Genomic DNA, 25601 nt, shown 5'->3' on the forward strand with positions numbered 1-25601 from the left:
GCTTTATCGTAATCGACCCTATCGGAGAAAAGTTATCGTAGTCGAAGTTATCGGAGAAAAGTTATCGTATTGGACATTATCGGAAATGTAAATGTTTATGGAAGATCGCGCGGAAAATGTGTACTAATACTTTAGCAATAAAGTTGTGAAATGAACAATTACAATAAATAAATTGCAGCACGAACTCCACACAATTGTCACCATCGCGTAGAACGTGACATTTGCATTGTAAATAGAGAATAAGGGTGGAATGCGATAAGCAAACGAAAATCTGTGTTAACAAAAACAAAAGGTGCGTTTCCAACATAAATTTTAGTGTTGTTATTTTAGTGTTCTAATTATATAATTAACCATGTGTATATGTGTGTGTGTGCGCCTGTGTGTTGCAAGGAACAAATTTTATTATGAGTTAGACAACAAAGAATGTCTTGGCACCTGTCAAAAGTACAGAGAGGGGGTGCTTAGCTGGTTTGTATGGTGGGAGGGGACGACGAAGTTTAAGCAACAGCTGTAGTAGATGCTTCTCCAATCAGAATCAGAATCATGTCACGTAGCTCTTGTTTTCTTTAAACAGTCTGAAAAGGCGCAATTTGTTTATAAAGAAATAGCACAAAACAACAAAAACAATAAAGCGGCTACATAGACACATATGTATGTATGTACACATGCCATTTATATAATTTATTTTAATTGTATTTCAATTCTGATTTGCATAACTTAAGAGACATATGAATCGGAGAGTTTTTGTCTAAAGTCCAAAGTCCATAAGTTTACCATTTCCTCGTGTTTCCTCTCTCTCTCTGCCTTTCTCCATCTCTCTCTGCCTCTCTCTCCTCCCCCACACGACCATCTATTCCAGTATATTTCTATTTTTAGATAAACTCAAATCGTTAGATTATTAAAAGAAACAAATATATGGAATATACTGGATCCAATGACAATAATAACAATAACAATAACAATAACCTTGACTGAGTGCAAAATAACAAACAAATTGATATTTACATATGCAAAAGTATTTACACACACACACACACACACACACACTTACACCTACATATATAGTTTGTGTATGTATTTACGAAAAGCTTAACGAACTTGTTTACGTTTTATTTTGCCGGCCTGCAATTGAGCTGAGCCCCCCACCCCTCCAGTCCTCCACCTGACCATCCAGCAGCATCAACTGCACCGTGGGCCAATAAGAAAGAGAATCGTAGTAGAATTAATTCATAACTATTATAGTTTTGTCATGATTTCTTCAAGTTAAATATGCATTGAGTTCAAACTCAACAATTTCCTATACTTAAAATTCATTATTGGTGAATTTTTCTTAATGGATTTTATTTTATTAACAATTAAAGATCTAGTAAATTGTGTTTCTTGATCCTTTTAAAAGACTTTGATATGCTTTTCTTTATGTCCAAGTCGAGATCTATTCACAAGTTCGATCCATTTAGCTAAAATAATCACTAGAGGATCCTCAGTGAAAGAAATTAGGCAAATTTTCTTTTCCAAGAATAATATTTTACCTCTTGAACTGCAAAAATTACGATATCCAAGATAGATATTTTCCCTTCTTTCTTCCTTTACACTACTTTAGAACGGCTTAAGACCTAAAACATAAATCTTTTCAAGTGTTTCCACTTGTTGATATGCATACTAATTAGCACAACTTGTTTACCACCACTGGGAGACTTTAACTAGAAGCTTGTCCACCCCAGAGATATCTTATCAGGGGATACATGTGGGTAAGATAGGTGTAGTTTTATATATACAAAAGTTATGTATAGAATATATGATTATAAGCATGAAGCTAAATCATGTTCAAGGTTAGAGCATGCGAAATAGAAGCAAAATGTTGTACATATATTCTAGTTCTAGTTCTATTTAGCAGACAGATGCTGGCTGCGTTAAGTTGTCAATGAAATGGATTTAATTTTAGCTGCAATCAGCTGTCTTCTCAGTTGGAAAAGTGCCCATTCCGATTTGCCACTGCAGATTGGCAAATAAATTTTGTGTTTTTGCTTTTGGAGGTGTGTTTTCTGCCTCCAAAAAAAACAAAAACTTCTCTCTCTAAATACAGAAACCTGTTGATAATTTGTTTGTTATTGAGTTAGAGCCACTCAAACTGGTTTGCCCATTTTGTAAATTTGTTTCTAGATTTGTTTCTACCTTATTAAGCTATATATTGTTTATCTATGTAGTTCATGCGGATTTCACTTTTGCTTCTTGGGGTTCCATTTATGTATATAATAGCAACGCAATAGGCACAAAAAATCAGGAAATCTTATCAACAGTTCTTTGTTTTTCTTTCTATTTATAAAGTCAATTGAATAAACAAAAAGTTTAATAACTTTTAGCTCAAGTTTGAAACACAGAAGGCCTTACATTTGTAGAATTTCTGAAAACAATATTTTATTATTATACAAATGTCTTTAGCAGAGTCAACTTCAACTTCAATTAATTCAAATTTTTTTTAGTTAGTTTTTTAGATTAAATTTTTGGCGTAGAAAAATTAACAAAATTTTATAAAAATGTATTTTAGGTATTTTCTGCTGTTGTTCAAAAGTAAGCTATTATATTTACATTAAAATACTGAAGTCTTTAACCTGAATTGATAAAGTTCTCGGTTTTATTCTAGTCGTAAAAGCTGGTTTGAATTTCTTAAGATTTAAAAGATTTTTAAACATTTTGAATAGTCAATTCACACCATGATTGTGATATAGAAAGTCTAAGAAGATATAGTGTTAGTTTCTAGACTTAATTTGTAGAGGTTACAACAGTTTTAATAGTTTTTTGACATAAATGGATTGAAAAAGTCGTTAAAAATAGTTGGCAATTCCTATTTGTTAAAGTAAAAAACTCTTTTATACTCATAAATCATTATCATTCTTATTCAAAAGGTTTTAGGATGATGTTACTATGGAAAACTTCTTTCTGAACATCAATAAAACATATAATATGGTTTTTTATTAAACTTGGAAAGTGTATACATAAATTTAAATTTAAAGTTGGCACCAACTCTATATACACCTAGTCCTATACAGATATAGTTTCCTTTTATTATTGTTTAATCAATGAAATTTTAATCTTAATAAGCAAATAGTTGGCTGAACTTTAAAACAATGCAAAGTACAGAAAAATAGATAACAATTGACCATGACTTGACATTAAACATCTGGTGGATACCTGGACCTCCATTATGCTAAAAGTATTTTGAATTGGTGCCAAATATGTTTAATATGTTAGTATCTAAGTGTGAGGTTTTCCGCATTTGTTTTTGTTTTCAATTACGAAACAATTGCTAAAAGATTATTAAATTTGAGCTAGAAAAGTATTGAACTGATGAACAATATGGAAAAGTTTCGATTGGTAACCCATTGAAGAGAAGTGAACTACGCTACTGTTCAAGCCTTATCAGAGAAATAAATAGACATAAAGTATATATGTATGTATATATGGATGTTTGTATAAATATTGCTATATAAATTAATTTCTATCTGTGGATTTATAGGACACGCCTTGTTTTGATTAGGAAGCCTTTTAAAGGCCGGCACACCAGAAGCAATTTGAACATTAGACGCTTTGATTAGTTAGTTATACCCTCTAACGATGCTAGCAAATGGCATATCAGGCAAAAGAAAGTAGAAAACTTGGTAAAGTCCTCTATTTACTACAGGGTATTTACATGGTAGACTTCCCAAAGACTGATATTTTGCTTTATTTGCCTTTGTGATCGAATCATTATCAGGTTTTGATAATAAGCCCGCAATAAGCATATATATATTGAGCGTATGAACATGTGTAGTACTTAGGGAGACTTAAATTGAAATGCAAATTGACTGATGGCCCCCGCTCTTTGATTCTTTCTCCCAACATATATAGAGTCTGCCATGAGCCGTCTTCTGGAAAAGCCGAACATTGCCATGTCCATTACAGCAACGGGTAGTCAATTATCAAGCACTGTCGCATCCGCATCCGCAACGGGGAACAGAGGCACAGAGGATGTCGAGGATGAGGATGGCACAAGTATGACATCATCATCAGCATCAGCATTAACGACAACCACAATTCCCGCCAAAGTCAATCAGCATTCAAGCAGCATTAAGACTACAGAGAGTAAGTATTTCTAGAGGATATATGTATATATTTGTTTCGATTGTTAATATCCTTCTTATCCTTTTGGCAGTGCGTAAACATATCGATGAGGTGCTTATAAGTCTGATAGCTGGAGCAGCAGCGGGTGCTCTGGCCAAGACCACAATTGCCCCGCTGGATCGCACAAAGATCAATTTTCAGATACGTAAAGATGTCCCCTTCTCATTTCGCGCCTCACTGCAGTACCTGGAACAGACCTACACCAAGGAGGGTGTCCTGGCTCTGTGGCGTGGCAATTCGGCCACAATGGCCAGAATTGTACCCTATGCGGCCATACAGTTCACTGCCCACGAGCAATGGCGTCGTATACTTCAGGTGGATACAAATGGCACAGAGTGAGTAGACTGAATCATAAATTATCTATATACATACATATATATAAATGGCTTGAATTCTATTCCGCTTTATAGCACGAAAGTTCGGCGTTTTGTGGCTGGTTCACTGGCTGGCATTACCTCACAGTCATTGACGTATCCTTTGGATTTGGCCCGAGCTCGTATGGCTGTCACGGATCGATATACTGGCTACCGCACATTACGTCAGGTTTTCGCCAAAATCTGGGTGGAGGAGGGACCACGGACTCTGTATCGTGGTTATTGGGCCACCGTATTGGGTGTCATACCCTATGCGGGCACCTCTTTCTTTACATATGAAACACTCAAAAGGGAATACCATGGTGAGGGCACAAAGTAAATAGAAATGGAATGCGAGGCAAAATAACTAATTGTCATACTTCTATTTTAGAAATGGTTGGCAATAATAAACCAAATACTCTAGTCTCGTTGGCATTTGGTGCTGCAGCCGGGGCAGCCGGACAGACGGCCAGCTATCCGTTGGACATTGTGCGTCGACGCATGCAAACGATGCGTGTGAATACGGCTGCCAATGAGCGTTGTCCCACCATTCTGGAGACGCTCACCAAGATCTATCGGTAAGAGTACGATGTGCATCAGAGAAATATATATTTTAATTTTTTTATTTTAGCGAGGAGGGCATCAAGAATGGCTTCTATAAGGGCTTGAGCATGAATTGGATCAAAGGACCGATTGCTGTGGGAATTAGTTTCTCGGCATATGATCTGATCAAGGCTTGGCTTAGGGAACTATCTCATTTGAAACGTGGACGGGTTCAGGAATAGCATTTTACTATAAACATTTGCCAACACAAAAAACACCAAAAGAAAACGCAGCATCAACCATCATGCTATATAATTGTTAGATATTTTTTAGTTGTTAATTGTGAAGTGATTTGGAGGAGTTGAAAATAGACATAAACGCTTAACTTTGTTATTACATAATCTGCTTTAAGCTGAAAGTATACACAGAGCAAACGAAAAAAACAAAAAAAAAAAACAAAATAAAACAATCAAATTAATGAAATCTTTCCCTATGTATAAACAAATGAACACTCATCATACAAAACACACGCATGGAAAACTTCCTATTATTTAGGTGTTACTTGGACAATAACAAAAAACTACTCTATTACAATTAATGTTTTAATACTTTAATATTATTATCTTGGCTTTTCTTCTATTCTTGATTGTGTTTAATAGAAGTTATGTAAACAGTGGCGAGATGCAAATACCAGGAATTTAATGTATATGTTCACCAGCGGAATAATTCTTATGCATATTTATATATTTTATATAAGTGTGTTTTTATTAGTAAAAATAAATTTATAAAAACTGTTTCAAATCACAATGTTTATATTTATATAGAAAAATGTGTTTTAAATCTGAAAAACTTGATAAAAATGTGTCAAACGATTTGAAAACTTTTCAAGTTACGCGCTTGACTTCCTCTCTTTATAATGAGGCCGCTCTTTTAATATGAGCAGAGCTCTTAAAAATGAGGCGGTTGTGCATTGTTATCGATTGTCACCCATTGATTTCTTATCGATAGGTTGTTGAGATTCTGGCAACGCCTGATTTTTGTGCAAAAAATTAGAAGTGCGCAATTTAATTGTTTATACATTTATTATACAAAAATATAATACCGCCAAGTCATAGTGTTAGTGTAGGCCACGACCTGGGCCGCAGGCTGTTATTAACCTTCAAGGTGCTTTCAATTTAACAAGATTCTCAACTTGCGGCCAGTGCATCAACAAATCACAACCATAACCAAAAAAAAAATAATAGAAAAAAAACAGGTGAGCAAGAGTTTCCATTAGCTTAAATTAAGATTCTACAGTAATTCTATATATGTATACACACGTATAAATTCGTTGTCCTTGGCGACATAATGCTATTCCTGTTGCGTTGCTCCGGAAATTTTCGAGCTTAGCTTGTTGCTGCGCACAACAGGTGAAACAGGACTAGCGTGTGTGTTTGTGTGTATGTGTGTGTGTGTGTGTGAGTGTAGATGTGAAAATGTATAAATTATAAATATTTGCAAATGCTACAATCGGTCAAAATGTACAATAAAATTTAATTGTTTTTAATTATGCGGTGTCTCGCATACAAAGCCCCCTTTAAACACATGTATTCGTGTGTGTGTGTGTGTCCGTATATACGGATATGTATTCCGCGTAGACATAGTGACTTGAAAAAGTACTCATGCAGTAGTTTCTCTAATCAAAATTGAAATTACTATCCGTCTCGATAAGATAGTTCTTAAGAAAGCTTTTCTACGTGATTTGGATCGGGAAGCCCCTTGTTGCATCCACTGGCAAGAGTAGTAAACTTGTATATATCAGAGATTGTTGCTCCAAACACTAATACCAGAAGTAACCTTATCTTTACATACATATAAATGGCACGGATCTCATTTGCAAAAACAAAACAACATTCACATGTTCATATGTAGTTAAAAATATCTTTAGTAAATCAAAGTCAATCACTTCGTTATCTTTTGTAGCTAAAATGTTCTTATCTAATATGAGAAATTAACGATCGTACAATTAATCACCAATATAAAAGCAATTGCAATCTTTTGATATACTCTATTCTGCAAATATTCGAATTTTAATTAATTTTATTGTCGAGTCTAAAGGGTCAAATTTCTTGTTGCATTGATAACAATTCTTTCAACATTCGATTTGTTAGTGTAACTTTAAATTATTACACTGAAAAAATAAATATGGGGGCTTTTATTCTACTGGTGAATGTTAGCTGGGTGTAAATCAAACTTGAATCTGATTGGTTGATTGTTGCTTTAGTGTGGCCATTTTTTATAATTATGGATGGGAATTCTCTTGTAGTAACCCCACTCGATAAAAGCGATGAAAACACATCCATCTATCGATGTTATTCCCATCTCCATTTTCCAGGTGAGCGGGGGTGTTCGACAACAGTTGTTGCTCGCGGAAATAGAAGAGATATTGATTTTGAATAGCGCGGAAAGTGTTTAATAATAAATGAACTGAGAGTTGTGAAAAAAGCAAATTAAAAGAAATAAATACGTAATCTTTGAGAAAAAGGGAATCTGCAAAACAAAAAAAAGTCAAAGGTGCGTTTATTGTTAATATTTATACATACATATGTATTAATCATTTAGTTGTATAATTACACATGTGTGCGTTTTTGTGTTTGAAAGTGTATGTGTAAGAGTGCATTTAATCAAAACAGAAACGCAAAAGAAACTTGATCAAGAAACCAAGAAAGAAAAAGGGAAAATACACTGGCAAAAGGAATAGCGAAGAGAGTGGACTTGGGTTCGCAAGATTAGAAATACTCTTTTTTTTTATAATTTAGTGGCAAACACTCAAAAAGTAAATGAATGCAAACATTCATTCAATTTCTTGTCGCTTCCTTAATACAAACACAGAGAAACAAAAAAAAAAATAAGAAAAGTGAGCATATCTTGCTGGTGAGAGTGAGTGGGTGAGAGTGAATTTTCAGTGTATTGAGAATACACATATGTATGCATTTGTGTTCTTATAAGTGTGTGTATGTATGTGAGTGCGGACGATTTAAAAATAAAACGCCAAATATCGAAGCAGCAGCAGCCGCAAAATACAAATACACGTACACCCATCACAATAAACGGCATTTGTATCCGAATATTTGTATACATATACGTAAAGGTAAATAGAAAACTGTGAACAAACGGGGGCGTTGGAGGACGAGGGAGAGCGCTAAAGACAGATATATGTTTGTGGGCGAAAAAGGGTAAGGGTAGGAGGAGCCCTGGGAATGACTAAAACACGGGCAACTGTGTTTTTTTTTCTCCCTTTTTCTTGTTCCTTTTGCTGTTTGTGTAGTGCACGGTAAAATCAACAAGCAAAACAAGCAACAGAAGGAGGAACAGGGGGGCGGAACAGGCACGTCCGTCAGTCAGTCAAGACATGGGCGTGGGCGGGACCCCACAAGTGTGTTGGGGTACACAACAACAACCGCGGCGGCGCAGGATTTTCATCTAGAATTTTCTATCTGCAAACATGTTTATCTTGAAACATAAAGAAATTTCCAAATTTTCTTTTGTTTTGTTTTTCTCTACGTTTTATTATTGTTATAAGTTTTTCCCGATGGCTGGCTGGCCAATAGTAAATCATGTGTTTCCACTTGAGATTGTTTTTGCCATACTCACACATACACAAGCATGCATACGCATGTGTTCTGCACATGGATAAGTGTGGCATAAGATAACGTTTAACAATTGGACCATATTCAAACATTGCCTAGAAGAAATACTAGAAAATTTACACATTCTTATGTGTATATGCATTTATGTATATAAATTTCAATTGGCATGATCTACCTTCACATCCTTGATAAGCACTGTGTGTGCAATGCTGACGTCACAAGAATAATTGAATAACGGACCTGCGCAATGCGCTATCTTCTGTTGCTTGTATCATGCACTCTCTTGCCGGGTTTCGGTGTCGCAGGCATATCTACCTCTCCCTCTCCCTCTCTCTTACTGTTCTTGGCGTATGTGTTGTTGTTGTTGTATAGTTAATTCTTGGAAAAATCATAAAAACAAAAGAATATAAAAATTCTTTTTTTGTTTGCAACAGCAGCAGAAGAAGCAGCACCTCGCGTTCGCTCTCTGTATTGAGTATATTAGCTGCCGCCGCCGCCGCAATTGATTCTTTACCCACCCCCACACCATCCTCAGCAGCAAAAACAACAACGACAAGAACAACTCCTCGTTAGACCCTGAGTCTATTGGCCCCGCTGTCGTTCGTTCTCATATTCACTTGATTTCCAATGCGATCGACAAGAAGAACAACAACAACAATAACGAAAGAACGAACGTTCATTCTTGCCCGCTCAACACTTTTTCTTTTTATCTCCACTTTTTTTTTTCCTTTCTTTGGTCTTGAAGCGCTCGTTCTTCATATCACTCATATGAATGTCGTTTAGTATTGTTGTTGTTGTTGTTGTTACCTGCACAAGTTACCCCCTTTTGTGAACAAAGGCAGTCCAAACTCGACAAATAAATATTTATAAACAATAAATATGTATATACTTTTGCCATATTATATTATTAGTAGGTATTATTTTTATCGCGCTGATTGAAACCGACACAGTCAGTCGCCAATCTTGATTGTTTGTGTCTGCCTTCTGTGCCATAATTCTAGGAAATTTTGTAATCCAAAATCTGCTAACTGTGTAAACTTTTCAATTCAATAGCCTTCAAGTACTGCTGATCAATACGAAATACATATACAAACATACATACATATACATACATACATATGTACTTATTATAACTAATAAGTTCCAAAAACATGTTGGTATAAGTAATTTTAGTAAATTGTTTATTAAAAAATGTGTTTCTTAAATTTTATTTAGTCGGAAATGCCATTTCTATATGTTTATGGCTATGCCGATAAGGGTGGCACGACAAGCGACACCAACAGTTAGGATTATATCACCCAAACTGTTCTTTAATTTCCATTGTTTACTTAATAATAAAGTAAATAAATTTGTTACATATTTGGCTTTAATCGTAGTCAAACAAATGGGAAACGTAGAACATTTTCTATAGAGCTTTTTATTCCTTATAAAGGACTTTGAAATACAGGGGTGTAAAGTGATTTAAAAAGTTATGATTATATCACATACAACTTGTTTAATAATTCTACTTTTGAGGTTATATATTTCACACATATTTAGCCCCAATTATACAAACAATATCGTTAAATATAATGAATAGACTTTCTTTATATTCCTGCTAAGGAGAGCGTTTAATCCTTTTGCCGTATAAATGGCTTACATTATTTCAACAATGGCCTGTAATTTTGTAAAAGGTTCAACCTGAAAGGAAAGTGCTGGGTGGAGCCTTTCGCCCACGCAATGAAAATGTTTGAATTCAAGAATGGTTTTAATAGAAATGATATATAATGAAGTATAATGTATAATGAATTATTTTAGGAAATAACTTAATATGTTATCATAAACAGAGTTAGCCCATTGTTTTTGTTTTCCCCCAATTATGTACTTAAAAGGCGATAATTGTTTGCAAATATATAAACTGCTGATAAACCGTAAATAAACTAAATTTCAGCACTAATTTGTCGACGAAATTTATGAATTTTATCAAATTAGAGTTAAACTAAGCTTAGGTTGCTTTACTGTATTCAGTAACTCATTTTAGATCTCATTATTAGATTTCTTTTTGGTTTTGATTAACTCTTTTTTGTTGAGTGTATGCTTATTTAAAAATATGGTCTAACATTTGTTGTAGCTGTTTAGGTTTGTTTGTGTGTGTGTGTGTGTTGTTCTTTTGCTTGGAGTTGGCCCCAATGGGACCCCCTGTGCATGCTTGTGTGTGTGTGTGTGTGTGTGTGTATCTTTTTGTTGTGTGTGCAGTGCTAGGTTTCTGCTCCAACTTTGCCTTTTTATTGTTTTTTTTTGCTTGGTTTGTTGTTTTATTTTTTAGCTTTAGTTTTTTTTTTTGTTTAATTTTTTTTATAGGCAACAAACATACACCGATGCATACATACATACATGAACACAAACATAGGGCTTCTCTTTCTTTCACACACTAATACAATTAAACAGTCTGTGTCGGTTTGAGGTATTTGTTTTTGCACTCTGTGTGTTAGTTCTGGCCGCTCTCTCTCTCTCTCTCTCTTGTTTGCTCTCTCTCCTATTGTTGCCGGCCGCCAAAAGTTATTTAAGTAATCATTTAAACGTTGTTGCTCATCTGAACATTGAATACCCTTTATTTAAATAGAGATAAAGGGCATATACATCCTTCTTTATCATACATTTAGAATAAAATTGGATTCCTTTTTTTAACACATTCTAAACCGTTCTGAATATATGTATGTATGAGATACCAAGATTATTACAAAGTATCGTAACAACAAAAGGTTACTTCTTGTTGTTTGTTTAATGCCATATTCAGTTGGCTTTTCTGTTGACTTTGCTTTTCTCATATCAGTGTATACACATATACATACCCATAGGATCTTTGTATGTATATGTATACGCCCGCACACGATCAGACATCTGGAGCGTGTTGTTCATTAAGCGTCTACAAGATGCTTTTAAATTTATTTCCTTTACTGAGCATTTTATAGCTGACAAATAGATTAAGCTTTGTATATCATCAAGTCCTAAATAAAAATTCAAATATTTCAAATATTGAGAGATAATCTTTTATTGCAATATGCATATTATACAAATTTTTATACTAAAGTCAGACCGAAGAGACATCAAATATTCGTTTTCCTAAGAACAATGTGTATTTAAAGGCTTTTAAATAATTGTTTGGGTTCACTCTATAAATTTTAAATTCCTTTTATTTAAACAAAACGATTTGCTATTGCTTAGAAGATAACCCCTTTACAATTCATTTAAAGTCATATTGTTAATTATATTGTAGCACAGTTAATCAAGTTAATAACTCGTTTAAATAAGCCTGCCTACCTCTGGGAGAAACCGTTACTACCAAGAAGGCAAAGATAAGATATTCTCTTTGCCTTAGCATTTCTTCGAACTAAACCGAAATGTACCTCAAGAAATTAGTTATCAGTTACTGCAGCTGTAAAACTTTCCGCTTATAACAATAACGTGAATCTCTAAATCTTTCAGATCTATCTGCATCTTCTTGTGCGCCAAAAGTTTGTCATTCTATCTTGTTTATCTTTTGGCTTATTTTGCGCTCTCGTCAGTAGGGCAAGATAAGTTTTTTTAAGAAATTGCAAAATCTACAAATTTGAATTAGATCACGCGAGGCAAATGTATCTTCAGATGCGTATACACACACACACACACACACACACACACACTTGTATGTATATTGTGAGTGGAATTTTGTTTAGTTTTAAATCTTATCACCCTCCAGTTGAGTCATCTTGAAATTGTAATCTCTCTATCTCTCTCCTTCTCTGGGCCAAGTGTGTGTTATTCATAAAATTGAAATAAAATATAAACAACAAAAATGCAATTGGACAATATTTTTTGTTATTTGCGGGGGCGGACAGCAGCAGCTGCCGCAGTCGCAGCAGCTGGCAAACGTTTGAATATGCAAAATTTGCATATTGCATCTAAGCTAAGGCAAAAGGAAAAAATTGCTAATAATTGCACTTTGGTTTTTCCCAGTTTTGCATTGACTTAGTTTAACGTTTATTACCTCTCCCCCTTTCCATGGAAATTAAAAGTTGTCTAACCAGTTTGCAAAGTTGCATTTTCACTACTTTCTTTGTTTTTGCATTTCAAGGTTAGATTTGCCACAGGTTTTTCTTGTTGGGCTAAAATAGAGCAAGCGCCGCCGCATTTGTTGCTGCTCAAGGTCGTCTATAGGAAATGAAGAAAGACTGAGTGAGAGACAATGTGGCGCAGACACAAAAAGATAGCCGAAAAACATTGGAACTAAGCTAAAAGTAGGGTAGACTGCATATTGACTATAGAAGAAACGGATTTTGTAAGCCACTTCAAAGCCAAGATTCCTTTAAGAGCCTTTCTAGTATTGCTAAACAAGTGATGGGCGTGTATCAGAAAGTTAACTTTTCCTAAACTTTTTACTACTCTTAGTTTATTACCTTTATAATCAAGGGCTTACCCCTCCAGAAAAGTGTTGCAGAGAAGCCAGAATTTCTAAGTTTTCGAAATAGAAGAAAAATACTTTCTCCCGATTTTAATTATTCTTTTCCATAATCCACAAAAAACAAAAGCCAAACACAATTATCAACTCTCTATATAAATATCAGGCTATCAATAGCAATTGTTAAAAGTCTTAAAGCTATTTAAAATTTCTTGGAAATATCATTTTCGCCTGAAAAACGCTTTTACGTCAATGCAAAATAAAGTTGATTTTTTTTTTTTGCATCTTTAAAATGTTTTTATTTTATATATCGAATTTATAAATTTTTAAAAAGCTTCGTTACATATGCGCGAGTTTGTTTGGGCTTGACGATACACTGTATACATTCATGTTTATTTATTGACTGTGTGTGTGCGTGTGTGTGTGTGTGTAGACACGTTTTTAGCCCCCCTAAAGAAAACTGAAACTAGAAAGAGAGAGAGCGAGAAAGAGAGGGTGTCTTGGGTCTGTAAATATTTCTTATTCATATCAGCTTTACGGCTATCTATAAATAATAATGTCTACCTTTGAATAGGAGGAGGATTATTATTTGACGCTCGTTGCACTAAACAAATAGACCCTCTGATCCGCTACACCCGCCCGCCCTCGCGCCCTCCGCCCCACCAATTTGTCTGGTCTCCACTATCATGGCACAAACATATGTGCATAAAAGCACCCATACATCTAGACATTCTATTGAAGTTATAAAAATCGACAGCAGTGTGCGTCGTCGTCGTCTATTGGAGGGCGGGCGGCGGCAAGTCTTCTTTCTGTGTATTGCCGCCAACCATACACACATTCACAACTACCGGTTATCGCACTCCACTCCACTCCACTCACTCTGTGATTCCGTCCGTCCCTGTCCCAACTTAGCTAAGGTTTTATCACCGTCATTGTTGTCGTCGTCGTCGTCGACGTCGCCTCCATCGTCAAGGTATACTCACCGTCACCTCACTAATATCACTTCTTTTCATTGCCTTTTCTTTGCACTATGAATTTGTTGATTTTTCGTATCATTTATTATTGTGGTTTTAGCTGTTGATGATCAATGAACGAAAGTGTATAACATTTTTGTGGTTTACCATAGACGACTCTAATGAAAATTTGCAAGAAAACACATTTTTGTTTGTTAAGGGGATTTTTTTGACTCAATTTGGGCCAATAATCTTGTTGTAAGTTCAAACTTTAATTAAGTAATTCAAAATTAAGCTTAAAATCCAAACAAAGGGGTACTTAATCGGAGTGACTGTGACTAATGCAATCGTTATTATACATAGTAAAAGCCACAAAACACACAATGAATGGATTTGTTTTGAAATCGATAAAAGAGAGCATGCTTTGCCGTTTATAGAAAATGCAAAAAAAAGTGGTTTAACAAATTGAAATCTGTTTGCCATATAATGCATAGCCAAAGGGCCTTACCTAGACTAGAATTAATGAACTTTTGCTCAGCAGTTTAAGTTAATACAGTTCTATTTAACTAAAAAGTAAGTACGAAGGGTACACAAGGCCAAAGCTATCTCTGGATCTCTCTAGTTTGCTATTTGTTTAGTCCTCGAGTCTCATTGTCTGATGAGTCTCATTGGACTGATTAGCTTGGTAGCACTTAAACAGTTTTTTTGTGTCGTTTTTCCGGAATGACACCTGGGAATTTGTGATAATAGACTTGGAACACATCGCCACCATCATCATCACCATCGCATTATGTCTACCAAACAATGACATTCATAATGAAAAAGGGCCACTTTTAATTATGGTTTTGGCTTAGTTGGTTTTATTACACTTAATTATATGTTAGCCAGCTCTTAACGTGGTCAACATTTGCATAGCTTTGCCATTAGTGAATTTATTTCGTTGTTTTTTTCATTCTTTTGTAGCACAAATTAGTTTATTTTGCATTTTTTTTCATTTCACGTGTCACAAACAAAAATTCTATTGAAACTGAACTAAATTTTGTGTCGAGTTCTAACTCTGCCAGTTGCCTTGGCGCTATCTGGGCTAAAAATAATAAAAGCAAGTTACTTTAACTGATATTCCAACTAATTTGATACGCATAATCAATTTTATTGGCAACTGATTCATCGAACAATTTTCACCTTATCAATTTTTATAGTGGTTTCCAAGTAAAATTTCAATTGTTTTAACAATTTCAAAATAATAATTCCAATTTCATTGTAATTTATTCAAATCAAGAAAAAAATGAAAGCGGGGGAAAATTTACTATGCCATTTTTAACAAGTTTTGTCTTATCACAAATAGTCAAATTTTGTTTGCAAGGTATATAAAAGCTAAGAAGCTAACGGTTGCTTACCTTAGTTGTCGTTCAATTATTTAACGGTAAAGAAGGCTCTACGTTTAAATAGATATAGATCAAATATACAGGTAAACCAAAGACATCTCATGCAATCGGGGAATGCAAACACAAAAGACAAAAGAATATTAAACTAAACTCAATATTTCAGACGCCTCTCTTTCTTTTGGAAAGATTTCTTGTTTGGTCTCCTTATGGTTGCATTCTTTGTTTATTTTTTCCACCTCTCATATTTAATCATCTCAAATACCAAATAGAGCATACAGAGAAAATTCTGTTTAATTCAAATGATAATCGATACGATGATGATAAATAAACAAGGCAATTATAAACTGAGGAAAATTTTACAACGTCCTTGGTAGATGGTTTTCCATTTCCCTTTAGCTGCGTTTAAGGTCAAATGATGGCGAATTATGCTGGAAAACTTTTATAAATTACAAGCATAATGAAGTCAGTTGGCTTGACAACAAAAACTTCTAACCACAAGACGCATTCGGTAAAGTGAGTTAAAAGAAAAGTTGGTCTTTTCAACTTTGACTAACCAATGTACAAGGAGAAATAGAAAAACCTTGAACTACTTTGCAGGCAGCAGCAAAGAAGAAGAAACTTGGTCGAAAACGAGTCGAAAAAGAGTCCCAAAATCTTTTGGACTACTCTCTCCCTTCTGATACACCGTTGCCTTGCCGTTGACTTTGTTGTTAGTGAGCCGCACATCCGATTTTGGTTCCTGAGGCAGGTACCAAAAATCCGCGACCTGTTTCTTGTATAATCTTTTCTTATTCTTCTTTTTGTCTTTCTCTCTTTTCTCTAATACCCTGTATAAGCAGGATAAAAGGGTATATTTATATATTTTGTTTCAAGTATTTGAATTAGAATTGAATTTCAGTAGATCGTTGAAAAATTTGAATAACAAGATAGACCAATATCCTCTACCAATCTGAAGATTCATCATTATCAATCATAGAATTTAGGTTTTTGAAGCGAAGAAAAGTTATCTTCCCGACGAAAGGGAAATGAGGTAAATTTTCTATTCCTGGAGAATATTTTACCTCTTAAATTTCGATATCCAAGACTGATTTACTCATAAAAATCTATATTCAGATCCCCCTCCGCTTTTTGAGGGTATCCTGAAAGTCGTATTTAGATTAGGGTATATTTAAAAACTACAAGTTGTCCCTTTGTTTGATTTTAGCTGCATTTTGTGTGTGTGTGTGTTGTTGTATGTTTCCAGTCATTAGATCCTTATCTAATTTCTTTGCTAGCCCTCTGGACTGGTTTGTCTTGTTCATTTTATAAAGAAGCATTTTTTGTGTTGTCGTCGTCTTTTTGTGTGTGTGTGTGTGTGTTGTGTTGTGTGTGGGGCCCATTCATATTTGCTACGTGAGCGAGCGTCTTTCTGATGCTGCCTGCCGCTGCTGCTTGCTGCTGTTGTTCGTTTCTATTTTTCTAAAGAAATACGTAAAAATTAGCGTATCGACCACAAAAGCAAACAAACCGAGTATTGAAAGTGTATTTGGGTTCGGTTCTAGGTTCTTGTTTGGTTTTTACGGTCACGTTTTGGCGACAACTATACACTGAGCTGTCGGGACATGGTCGGGACTGGTCTGGCCTGAAGTGGAGAGGCCTGGTCTAGAGTTGCTGGTCTTATCAGCGCTTTATTTTTGACATGGCTTTTAACTTCGACTCGTATTCAGCTGTGCAATTGGATTTGTGCAATAAATTTTCACACCTGTCGACAGCCGGTCGCTCGATTTGGTGGGTTGTTGTGTCTACACGAGCCAGTGCCTAGAGCGAAGTTTCCCTTCGTTTCGCTTTTCATGTTTATTTTCTCACTTGCGTGTTAGTTGTTTGTATTTAGTTTGTTTGTTTACCATAAGCCATACGTTTTTTTCCTTTTCGTTCTTGCTTTTGTTATGGCTATTAAATGTATTCATATATTTGACTATATTCGCTCAGAGCAAGCTCTTATGGGATGAGTATTCTGACAACAAGTATTTCAGCTCTAAATCGATCAAAAACGATGCCCAAGTGGTTCTTTATTTAAGTGACTTGATTTAATTTAATGTGTGGTCAATGAATCGAAACATTCAAGAATAATGTGTGACATTAAGCGCTTTAGTTGTAATCTATTCCCCATATTCATAATCATAACCATGCAATCCTACTCTTATTCATTCATACATATATAAATATATGCTTTTTTTTGTGTTATGTTTTATTTATAGTCATCAAAGTCATCAAGTTACCAAAAAAAAAAAAAACAAAATATATATCATAAACAAACAATAACATAGAGAAACAAAAACCAACTGCACATTTTATGGACGAATCAAACTCATTTGCTTGTGGAAGTCAGATGGACCTTGGGTGAGGTTAAGAGCAGTCCAGTCTAATCCTCATCAGCCTCAGCTAAAGCCAAAATAAATCACAAAATAAAACGCTTAAAGCCATTAAACCTTTTCAAATAAGAACCCACACACACACTTACAAACACCAAGTCATTCAATTGCATTCATAATACGCACACAACCACATAGAGCATGAGCCTTTGGAAACGCATTTCCAGCCATGCGGACTGTGAGCAACGCATGGCGGCTTATTACGATGAGAAGGGTCTGTTTGACCTTCGACTCTGCTTGGCGCCCTGGATCGAAGATCGCATAATGTGAGTAGCTAACTGTCGCATTGGGGGGGAGAGCGAGCGAATGATGTTGTCAGGAACTTTAACACTATTTGTAGTTGATAGAATGAATGTCTAATTTCTTATTTTAATCGTTTTTTATTTCATTTAATTAATATTATGGAATTTTCCTTCTCCTTCCCCCCAGGTCCGAGCAAATCACACCAAATTCAACGGAACAACTTGAACGCATTGCGCTCAAATTCAACGAGGATCTGCAACAAAAACTTTTGTCAACACGCACAGCCACCGATCAGAACTTAAAGTATCGTGTGGTCGAGCTTTGTGCCCTCATTCAGCGTACCCCAGCCCTTGAGCTGTATACACATCTGCGTAGCGGATTGCAAAAGGAACTGCAATTCGTGACCGAACAAAGCGTGGCGGCCACTGGGGGTCAATCGATGCCGCTGAATCCCTACAATATGAATAATCCAGCGGCTATGGCTGCTGCTGCTGGCTTTATCAACGATGGCAGTCAACTAATGGACAGCAGTAGCAATGGCGGCGGAGGTTTTGTCGCTGGTGGTGTCCCAGTTGTCGGTCCCGGTGCAGCCACTCCATCAATGGGCGGCGGCGGTGGTGGTGGTGTTGTTATGGGCCATAATGCTACTCCCGCCCCGGCTGTGGGCATGGGTGTCGTTAAAATGGAACTCTATGATTTACATCAACAGATCATGCAGGCATATAACGACTTCTCTAGCATTGGCAATCCCCTGAAAATGATGGTACACACCTATGAGTGCATGATCCAGGTGACAGGTGCACAGAAAGCCGATCTAATGCGTAGTGTGATTGAGCAGAAGGCAAATATTGTTTGCCATTTGCGTCGCAGTTTTATGTATTACGAGGCTCTGCAGGAAATGGCCGTAACAGAGTTAAAAAATTGGCGTCGCCAGCAAGCTCAGGCCGGCAATGGGGCATCCTTCAATGAGAATATGCTTGACGAAATTCAGCGTTGTTTCGGTATCTTGGAATCGTTTGTGTGCCTGCTATTGGAGGCAGTCAAGCAGGTCCGAATGATGGAAGAAGATCAAGAGCTAAAAATTTTCATGGAGACAATACAGGTGGCTCAAAAGAATTTGGTCTGTTCGGCTTTTATTGTTGATAAGCAGCCGCCACAGGTGATGAAGACGAATACACGTTTTGCATCTTCGGTACGTTGGCTAATTGGCTCCCAGCTGGGCATACACAATAATCCACCAACGGTTGAGTGCATCATCATGTCAGGTAGGTGTAATCAGGCAAACTAAAGTCTATAAACAACTGATCTCTCTCTCTCTCTCTCTCTGTATCTCTCCTCTCTAGAGCAACAAGCCCAACGTTTTGTCACTCGTGGATCACATATGGATGTGATTAACAATAGCATGTCGAATCAATCGTCTGGCGAAATACAAAACTGCTCCAGTACCATGGAATATCAGCAGAATCAAATATTCTCCGCCAGTTTTAGAAATATGCAGCTTAAGAAAATCAAACGGGCCGAAAAAAAGGGCACCGAAAGTGTGATGGATGAAAAGTTTGCACTCTTTTTCTATGCTACAACCACAGTTGATAGCTATCAGATACGCGTGTGGACTCTATCGCTGCCCGTGGTTGTTATCGTGCATGGAAATCAGGAGCCACAATCCTGGGCCACCATCACCTGGGATAATGCATTCGCAGATATTGTACGTGATCCGTTTGTGGTCACCGATCGTGTGACATGGTGTCAGCTCTCTATAGCCCTCAATATTAAATTTGGTTCCTCCACACAACGACCGCTGACATCCGAGAATTTGGAATTTCTTTGTAAGTCGATTAGATCGATTTATTTTCTTGTCATTCAATACTAATTAAACATTTCTTTTGCTGCTTTTCTAGTTGAAAAACTTCAGCGCGATAATATTAGCGGAGAACGAAATGATTGCATTTCGTGGAATCACTTTTGTAAAGAGCCTCTGCCAGATCGTGCATTCACTTTTTGGGAATGGTTCTATGCCATTATGAAACTCACCAAAGACCATTTGCTGGGCATGTGGAAGGCGGGTCGCATTACCGGTTTTATTAGCAAGGCTAAAGCACAGGATGATCTAATGCGTGCCACAACAGGAATAGGCACATTTTTGGTTCGCTTCTCCGACAGTGAATTGGGTAAAAACTACAAATAAACATATAAAGAGAGAGAGAGAGAGGGTTCTATTAATCATTTTTTTACCCTTTAACAGGTGCCGTATCTATTGCCTATGTTAATGAATATGGTGTGGTTGTCATGCTAAAGCCATGGACATCCAAAGATTTCCATATTATTAATTTGGCCGATCGTATACGAGACTTGGACCTGCGTTACCTGCATCCGACAGACATCAATGTGTTGCCCCTAGAGCGTGATATCGCATTTGGTGAATTCTATACACCGCGAGTTGGTATGAAAAGACTTGAATTTCAAATAAGTTCAACTATTAATCTAGTTGTTTTACTATAGAACCAGCACCGAGACCCGATGGCTATGTGCCCAGCACGATACGCGTTCAGGTGCGTGCCGCTGGTGGAGAGAATGGTTCGATTGCCGGAACACCTCATCATCCAATGCAATCACCGCCGCAGAACGACATGACTGGGATGGGAAAGTAAGTTTAGCAGCATGTTGTTCCACCTAACTCTCTCCTAATCTCCCCTTTCCATCCACTAAAAAAAAAAAACAACAATAAATCCTTTTGTATTTAATTTTTATATTAATTTTCTCCTATTTTGTTGATAAGCCTGAACTAAATCTTGAGATGATGACCTGGCAGAAAGTTTATTTATCTAACTTGAATACCTTTCTCTTACTTTATTATTTCTGTTGCTTGTTTTTTTTCGAAAACCCACAAAAAAAGGCTAAAAAACAAATATGGAAAAATTTTAATTTGATTGCAATACTTTGAACTAAAAAAAAAAACAATGAAATTTTTAAAGAAACATCAAAAACAACCATGCGGAGGAGCACAAAGTTTCCCCAACTGACTAACCCATTTGTTGTTGTCGTTAATGTGTTGTTCATCCGATGACTGATGAATTGCTCAAGCTTAAGCCAAGTCATGTTTAGCAGTTAATAAAAAATATTTTAGAAATTTTTGCAGCGGCTAATTTTTGTTATTTATTTTATGGTTTCATGGTTTTTTCTACCATTTCCTTTTTGTGTATTTAACCGTGCCCAAAATTTACACTCTCTTCTTTGTTGTTTATTTTCATTTACCTCTCGTCTCTCTTTGATTTTGGTAACTCTGCGCGTGGTGGTGTTTGTGGTGGTCGTCGTTGTTGGTGTGGTTGGTGGTTGGCGGTTGGCGATTAAACAGTTCACCACTGACGTTTGATCCCTCGGGCACATTCGATGCCCACTCACCCAGTGTGATGGATGACTCTGATTCCGATGATAGTCAAATGGCGAATGAGATAAAGCTTTTAGTTGAAAGCACACCACCAGGCCATCCCATACTGGATCAGATCAGTGATACTATATTAACAGTCTTTGACACATATTGCTCCAGTCCAGCGTCGTATGCCATGCCATCGCCTTTAAATGTGCCATTGTAGAGAGTACCAACTTCTGGGTTATCTTTTTATTATCTTTCCTGCTTACCGTGAGGTATTATTATAAACAAAAATTTATGATTATGTGCCACCATGCATCAAAAATCATCGAAACCAAAAGCATTTCAATGCGATTGCAGTTCCTAACATATTGCTCCACCCTCCACTCTCTCTTTCTCTCCCACCTGCTACAACAAAAACGAATACGAAAATCAATTTTCCCGCGTTCATCTTTCATTGTCCCTTCGCCGCCTACTCACTACGCACACACTTCATGCCACTTCATTAGCCTCTCTCTTTCATTATTGGTTTTAACTAACTCAAAATCAGCTTTCAATCAGTGTAAAAATCTACATGGATGATGATATTATACATACAAAACAATTTAGAGGTCTTAAATGTATTTTCTTTGTTCGATTTTCTATTTATATGCAAACCTATTTATTTGTATTTTTTTTTTATTATTTAAATTATTTCAAAGTATTGCCATCTAATTAAATTTTTCAGCTGCAGCAAATTACTTAACAACATTAAATTGCAATCAATGACTTTGCTAACTATTTTTCACTGATTTTCCAAACTCTCCCTTTATATTTCTCTTCTATTATTATTATTTTTTGCAATTTTCTAACGCAAGCAGCCTACAGAATAGCACCATCATGCACCTATAAGACAAAATTAACAACATCTAGGCAACAAGAAAAGAATTTCCAATGGTTGCAACTGCATTCGACGAGCTTCAAACGCAATTAATAATAATACAAATGACGAAAATCCAAAATGTTAAACAAATTATTGAAAGAAAATGAATATTTAACAAAAATGAATATAAACAAAAGTGTTGCATGCAATTTTCTCTTCTTGTTTGTTGGTGAATTGTCTGTTTGTTTGTTTGTTTAATTGTTTGTTGTTGTATTTATTGATGTTAATTAAAAGTCAATTTAGTGTTAAATATATATACGAATTTACATGTAGCACATACGCTCTATGAATGTTAGGATTTCGATTCAAGTTTTCGCTTACATCTCGCAACATCTTTTAACCTGCTCAAGGCCTAATCTTTCATATGACGACTACATTTCCAAACCCCTACTCTCCCTCTCTCTCTTAAACATTGTATAATCCCCCCTCATACATATGCATGATAAAATTTGCCTTACTAGTTTTTATTATTTTGTATTAATTTATTTTTAATTTCCCCCATTTTTCTCAATTTAGTGGTAATAATGATTTTGCCATGGCGGACTTTGATGCGATGCAGAACTTTGACTATACTATATAAACTATGAAGCATATATATTATATATATCCAATATATGAATAGATATATATGTATAATCTATATATATATACAAAGAATTTTATGTATAAACAACTACGATATAAACAATTAATGGAGTGCCGCTACCATGGATGTTAGAGCAACGAGACTTTTTGTGGATCATCATTTTAAAATTAATCCCGAAAATGTTTTTATTCAATGTTTTTTTAAGAATGTTTTGGATATATACATCATGATGTTGTGGCATGTTTTCTTTGGTATGTATTTATTTTGTTCATCTTGTTATAATTAGTTTTTTCTTTTGTCTGTTTATTGTAAATCGTAGTACAAATATTAAAACTTTAAATCAATTAGCTTAAATAAAACTACTTTTGGTTGTGATCTCTCACGAAAGTTACAAGAGCGAGATATTCTTGAAAAGTATAACCTATTGATCATATCTAAATATATATATATATATACAACACATTATTGTGCACATTTGTTAAATGTTATAATGCATAGTTATATATAAATGTGTGTTTTTTTTTAACGGGTAAATGACACAAGAATGCGATAGATAATACCAACTATCGATTCGGTTTCAAGTTAGGGACTATTGCAGTCATAAGACTAGGCAAAGAAATTAAAACAGGACATGGAATAATTACGAATTTACACAAAAAAACAATTCATATTTACATACACAGATATATACATATAAACATATATTACAATTAAAACTAAAAACAAAGCTAATAAAGTTAATGTAAAATATTTTTGAAATTAATGTTTAAATGTTACTATATGTATACTTGATAACTAACTCGAAAACTGACTTCAGTTTATCGAAAATAAACAATATTCTTGCAGTTTTTTCAAATCTTGAACTGCTGATATCTTATTAAGGCTTTTCATTTGTTCGCTAACGATCTAAAACTAAATGTTGTCCGATTTAACTGAGCTTATAATTATCTGTGTCTGTACATTGATTTTATTTGTTTTGTAATACTATCTGCAAAGTATTTAAAGTATTTATTAGTGTTAGGCGCGTGGATCTTTGATTTTTGTGTATTTTATTTGTTTACTAATTATTCTGTTCTATTTATTCTTGCAGCATTTGTGAAACGCCATACAAAAACAACAACTACAACTTAAGCAATGCATGCAATTAATTGTTTGACTTGAAAACAACAACAACAACACACACACACACACACACAAAACACACACCTAACTAGCCACATCATATCCGCACTCCAAACCCCCCTCAGCACATGCCCTCTGAACTATTAGAACTATTTTAGAATGTATGTCTGAACTGTGCATTAAAATATTTTCATATTTCTTTTTTTTTGTTTTTATAGAATTTCTTTTGTAAAATGTGTAAACTTTTGAAATGTTTCTGTATATCGATTCAAATCTTTTTGTTCGCCATTGTTCTTGAACATGGTTTAATTTTAATTATCTTATCTACTTAACTAATTGACAAGGATATCAGTTTTTAGTAGTTACATATTATTTGTTGAATCTAAATTTTTTGATTTTTATTTTAATTTTAATTGAACTTACTTTTAGATATGTGTATGTACGTACGATTCATGGTTAAGTGAAATTAAGAGCGAATGAAACGAAAAGCAGCAAAGCGATGAATGGTTTCAGTTTAAATTCTGATAATTTTAGTTACTATTATTATTTTTAATGTATTTCTATATAATGTGTGAAATGCTTTATGTAAAAAGTAAAACAAAACAAACAAAAAAAAAAACAAAACAAAAAACGAAAAATAAGAAATCAAAATGTGAATCCTCGTTTTTTTTTTTTTTAATTATTGCTTCCATGCTGAAAATGCGTAAATCTTATTAATATATGTATGTAAATTTCCCTTTTTTGTTTGATTCAAGGCAACGTTGTTTTGCACAGCATTACAAATGCGTTCAATATGGTCAATATTAATATAAAATATATATATATGTATTATGTATATATAAATATATACGTTTTTGCCTTTAGTCATTTAACGAAGCACAGAAAATACTATTGATAATATCAACTACAAAACTATTTTTTGTATACACTTAAGAGCTTGTAACGTGAAACTTTTAGAATTTTATAAAATCTAAGTACATAATAACCACCAACACAAAAGAAAAACAAAAATAAATCATTAAACATTTGAAAAACAAACACACAAAAACGAAGCAAATGGATAACGAAACACAAAACCGAACCATCTTATTTACGAATATTCGAAAAACAAAAAGAAACACTCAATGTGTGTACGTAATGTCATTTTATGTGAATGTTTTACTTATAAAGAACTTTTATGGACACATTCCCATTTTTACACACACACACACACACACATACACACATAGAGACACGAAGAGAAGATGATATTGAGAATGGCTGAATGTATGTATTTAAATGTTTACACATCTATATATATATATATATATATATTTGAATTATATACTGCAAATGTATGTAAGAAAGTAAGAGGGGAATAAACTATAGAACTATTCTTGTCAAAATGGCCAATAAAGATTTTGAATGTAAAAGCAACTAAAATATGAAATTTCTTTTTTATTCAATGAATACGTAGTAAATTGATCTTTAAACTGTTTGAAATACATAATAGAACAATTGACTATATGGAAC

General features: G+C 34.9%; 2 protein-coding genes across 7 annotated transcripts; both read left to right on the forward strand.

Annotated features, from left to right (window-relative positions):
• Positions 1–72: 72 nt before the first annotated feature.
• LOC6649638 (mitochondrial coenzyme A transporter SLC25A42) lies at positions 73–5532 on the forward strand. 2 transcript variants are annotated; one of them, XM_002072164.4, is made up of 6 exons: positions 73–292; positions 3886–4119; positions 4190–4493; positions 4569–4834; positions 4903–5089; positions 5143–5532. In XM_002072164.4, the coding sequence occupies exons 2-6, from the start codon at positions 3894–3896 to the stop codon at positions 5294–5296; spliced, it is 1137 nt and encodes a 378-aa protein (XP_002072200.1). In that variant the 5' UTR covers positions 73–292; positions 3886–3893; the 3' UTR covers positions 5297–5532. The 2 variants fall into 2 exon arrangements, with proteins under 2 accessions (XP_002072200.1, XP_046865212.1); XM_047009256.1 differs by lacking the exon at positions 73–292 and adding an exon at positions 2550–2568.
• A 2003-nt stretch (positions 5533–7535) lies between these two features.
• Positions 7536–25518, forward strand: LOC6649639 (signal transducer and transcription activator). Of its 5 annotated transcripts, none has more exons than XM_015177075.3 (8): positions 7536–7607; positions 18279–19357; positions 19436–19918; positions 19991–20260; positions 20335–20532; positions 20592–20736; positions 21445–21734; positions 22898–22959. In XM_015177075.3, the coding sequence occupies exons 2-7, from the start codon at positions 18532–18534 to the stop codon at positions 21680–21682; spliced, it is 2160 nt and encodes a 719-aa protein (XP_015032561.1). In that variant the 5' UTR covers positions 7536–7607; positions 18279–18531; the 3' UTR covers positions 21683–21734; positions 22898–22959. The 5 variants fall into 5 exon arrangements, with proteins under 5 accessions (XP_015032561.1, XP_002072201.2, XP_023035558.1 ...); XM_002072165.4 differs by lacking the exon at positions 7536–7607 and adding an exon at positions 17720–18115; XM_023179790.2 differs by lacking the exons at positions 7536–7607; positions 21445–21734 and adding exons at positions 17721–18115; positions 24058–25518 and having other exon boundaries at positions 22898–23218.
• The last annotated feature ends 83 nt before the right edge of the window (positions 25519–25601 follow it).

The sequence above is a fragment of the Drosophila willistoni genome, chromosome 3R, assembly GCF_018902025.1.
Source record: "Drosophila willistoni isolate 14030-0811.24 chromosome 3R, UCI_dwil_1.1, whole genome shotgun sequence".
NCBI lineage: Eukaryota > Metazoa > Arthropoda > Insecta > Diptera > Drosophilidae > Drosophila > Drosophila willistoni.

Bases quoted from the DNA above. Each gene is read 5' to 3' on its own strand.
- LOC6649638 (XM_002072164.4), top strand. From the start codon at position 3,894: ATGAGCCGTCTTCTGGAAAAGCCGAACATTGCCATGTCCATTACAGCA. The intron at 4,120-4,189 runs GTAAGTATTTCT...TCCTTTTGGCAG, and splicing joins CAGCATTAAGACTACAGAGA to TGCGTAAACATATCGATGAG. The intron at 4,494-4,568 runs GTGAGTAGACTG...TCCGCTTTATAG, and splicing joins GTGGATACAAATGGCACAGA to CACGAAAGTTCGGCGTTTTG.
- LOC6649639 (XM_002072165.4), top strand. From the start codon at position 17,991: ATGAGCCTTTGGAAACGCATTTCCAGCCATGCGGACTGTGAGCAACGC. The intron at 18,116-18,278 runs GTGAGTAGCTAA...CCTTCCCCCCAG, and splicing joins TGGATCGAAGATCGCATAAT to GTCCGAGCAAATCACACCAA. The intron at 19,358-19,435 runs GTAGGTGTAATC...TCTCCTCTCTAG, and splicing joins TGAGTGCATCATCATGTCAG to AGCAACAAGCCCAACGTTTT.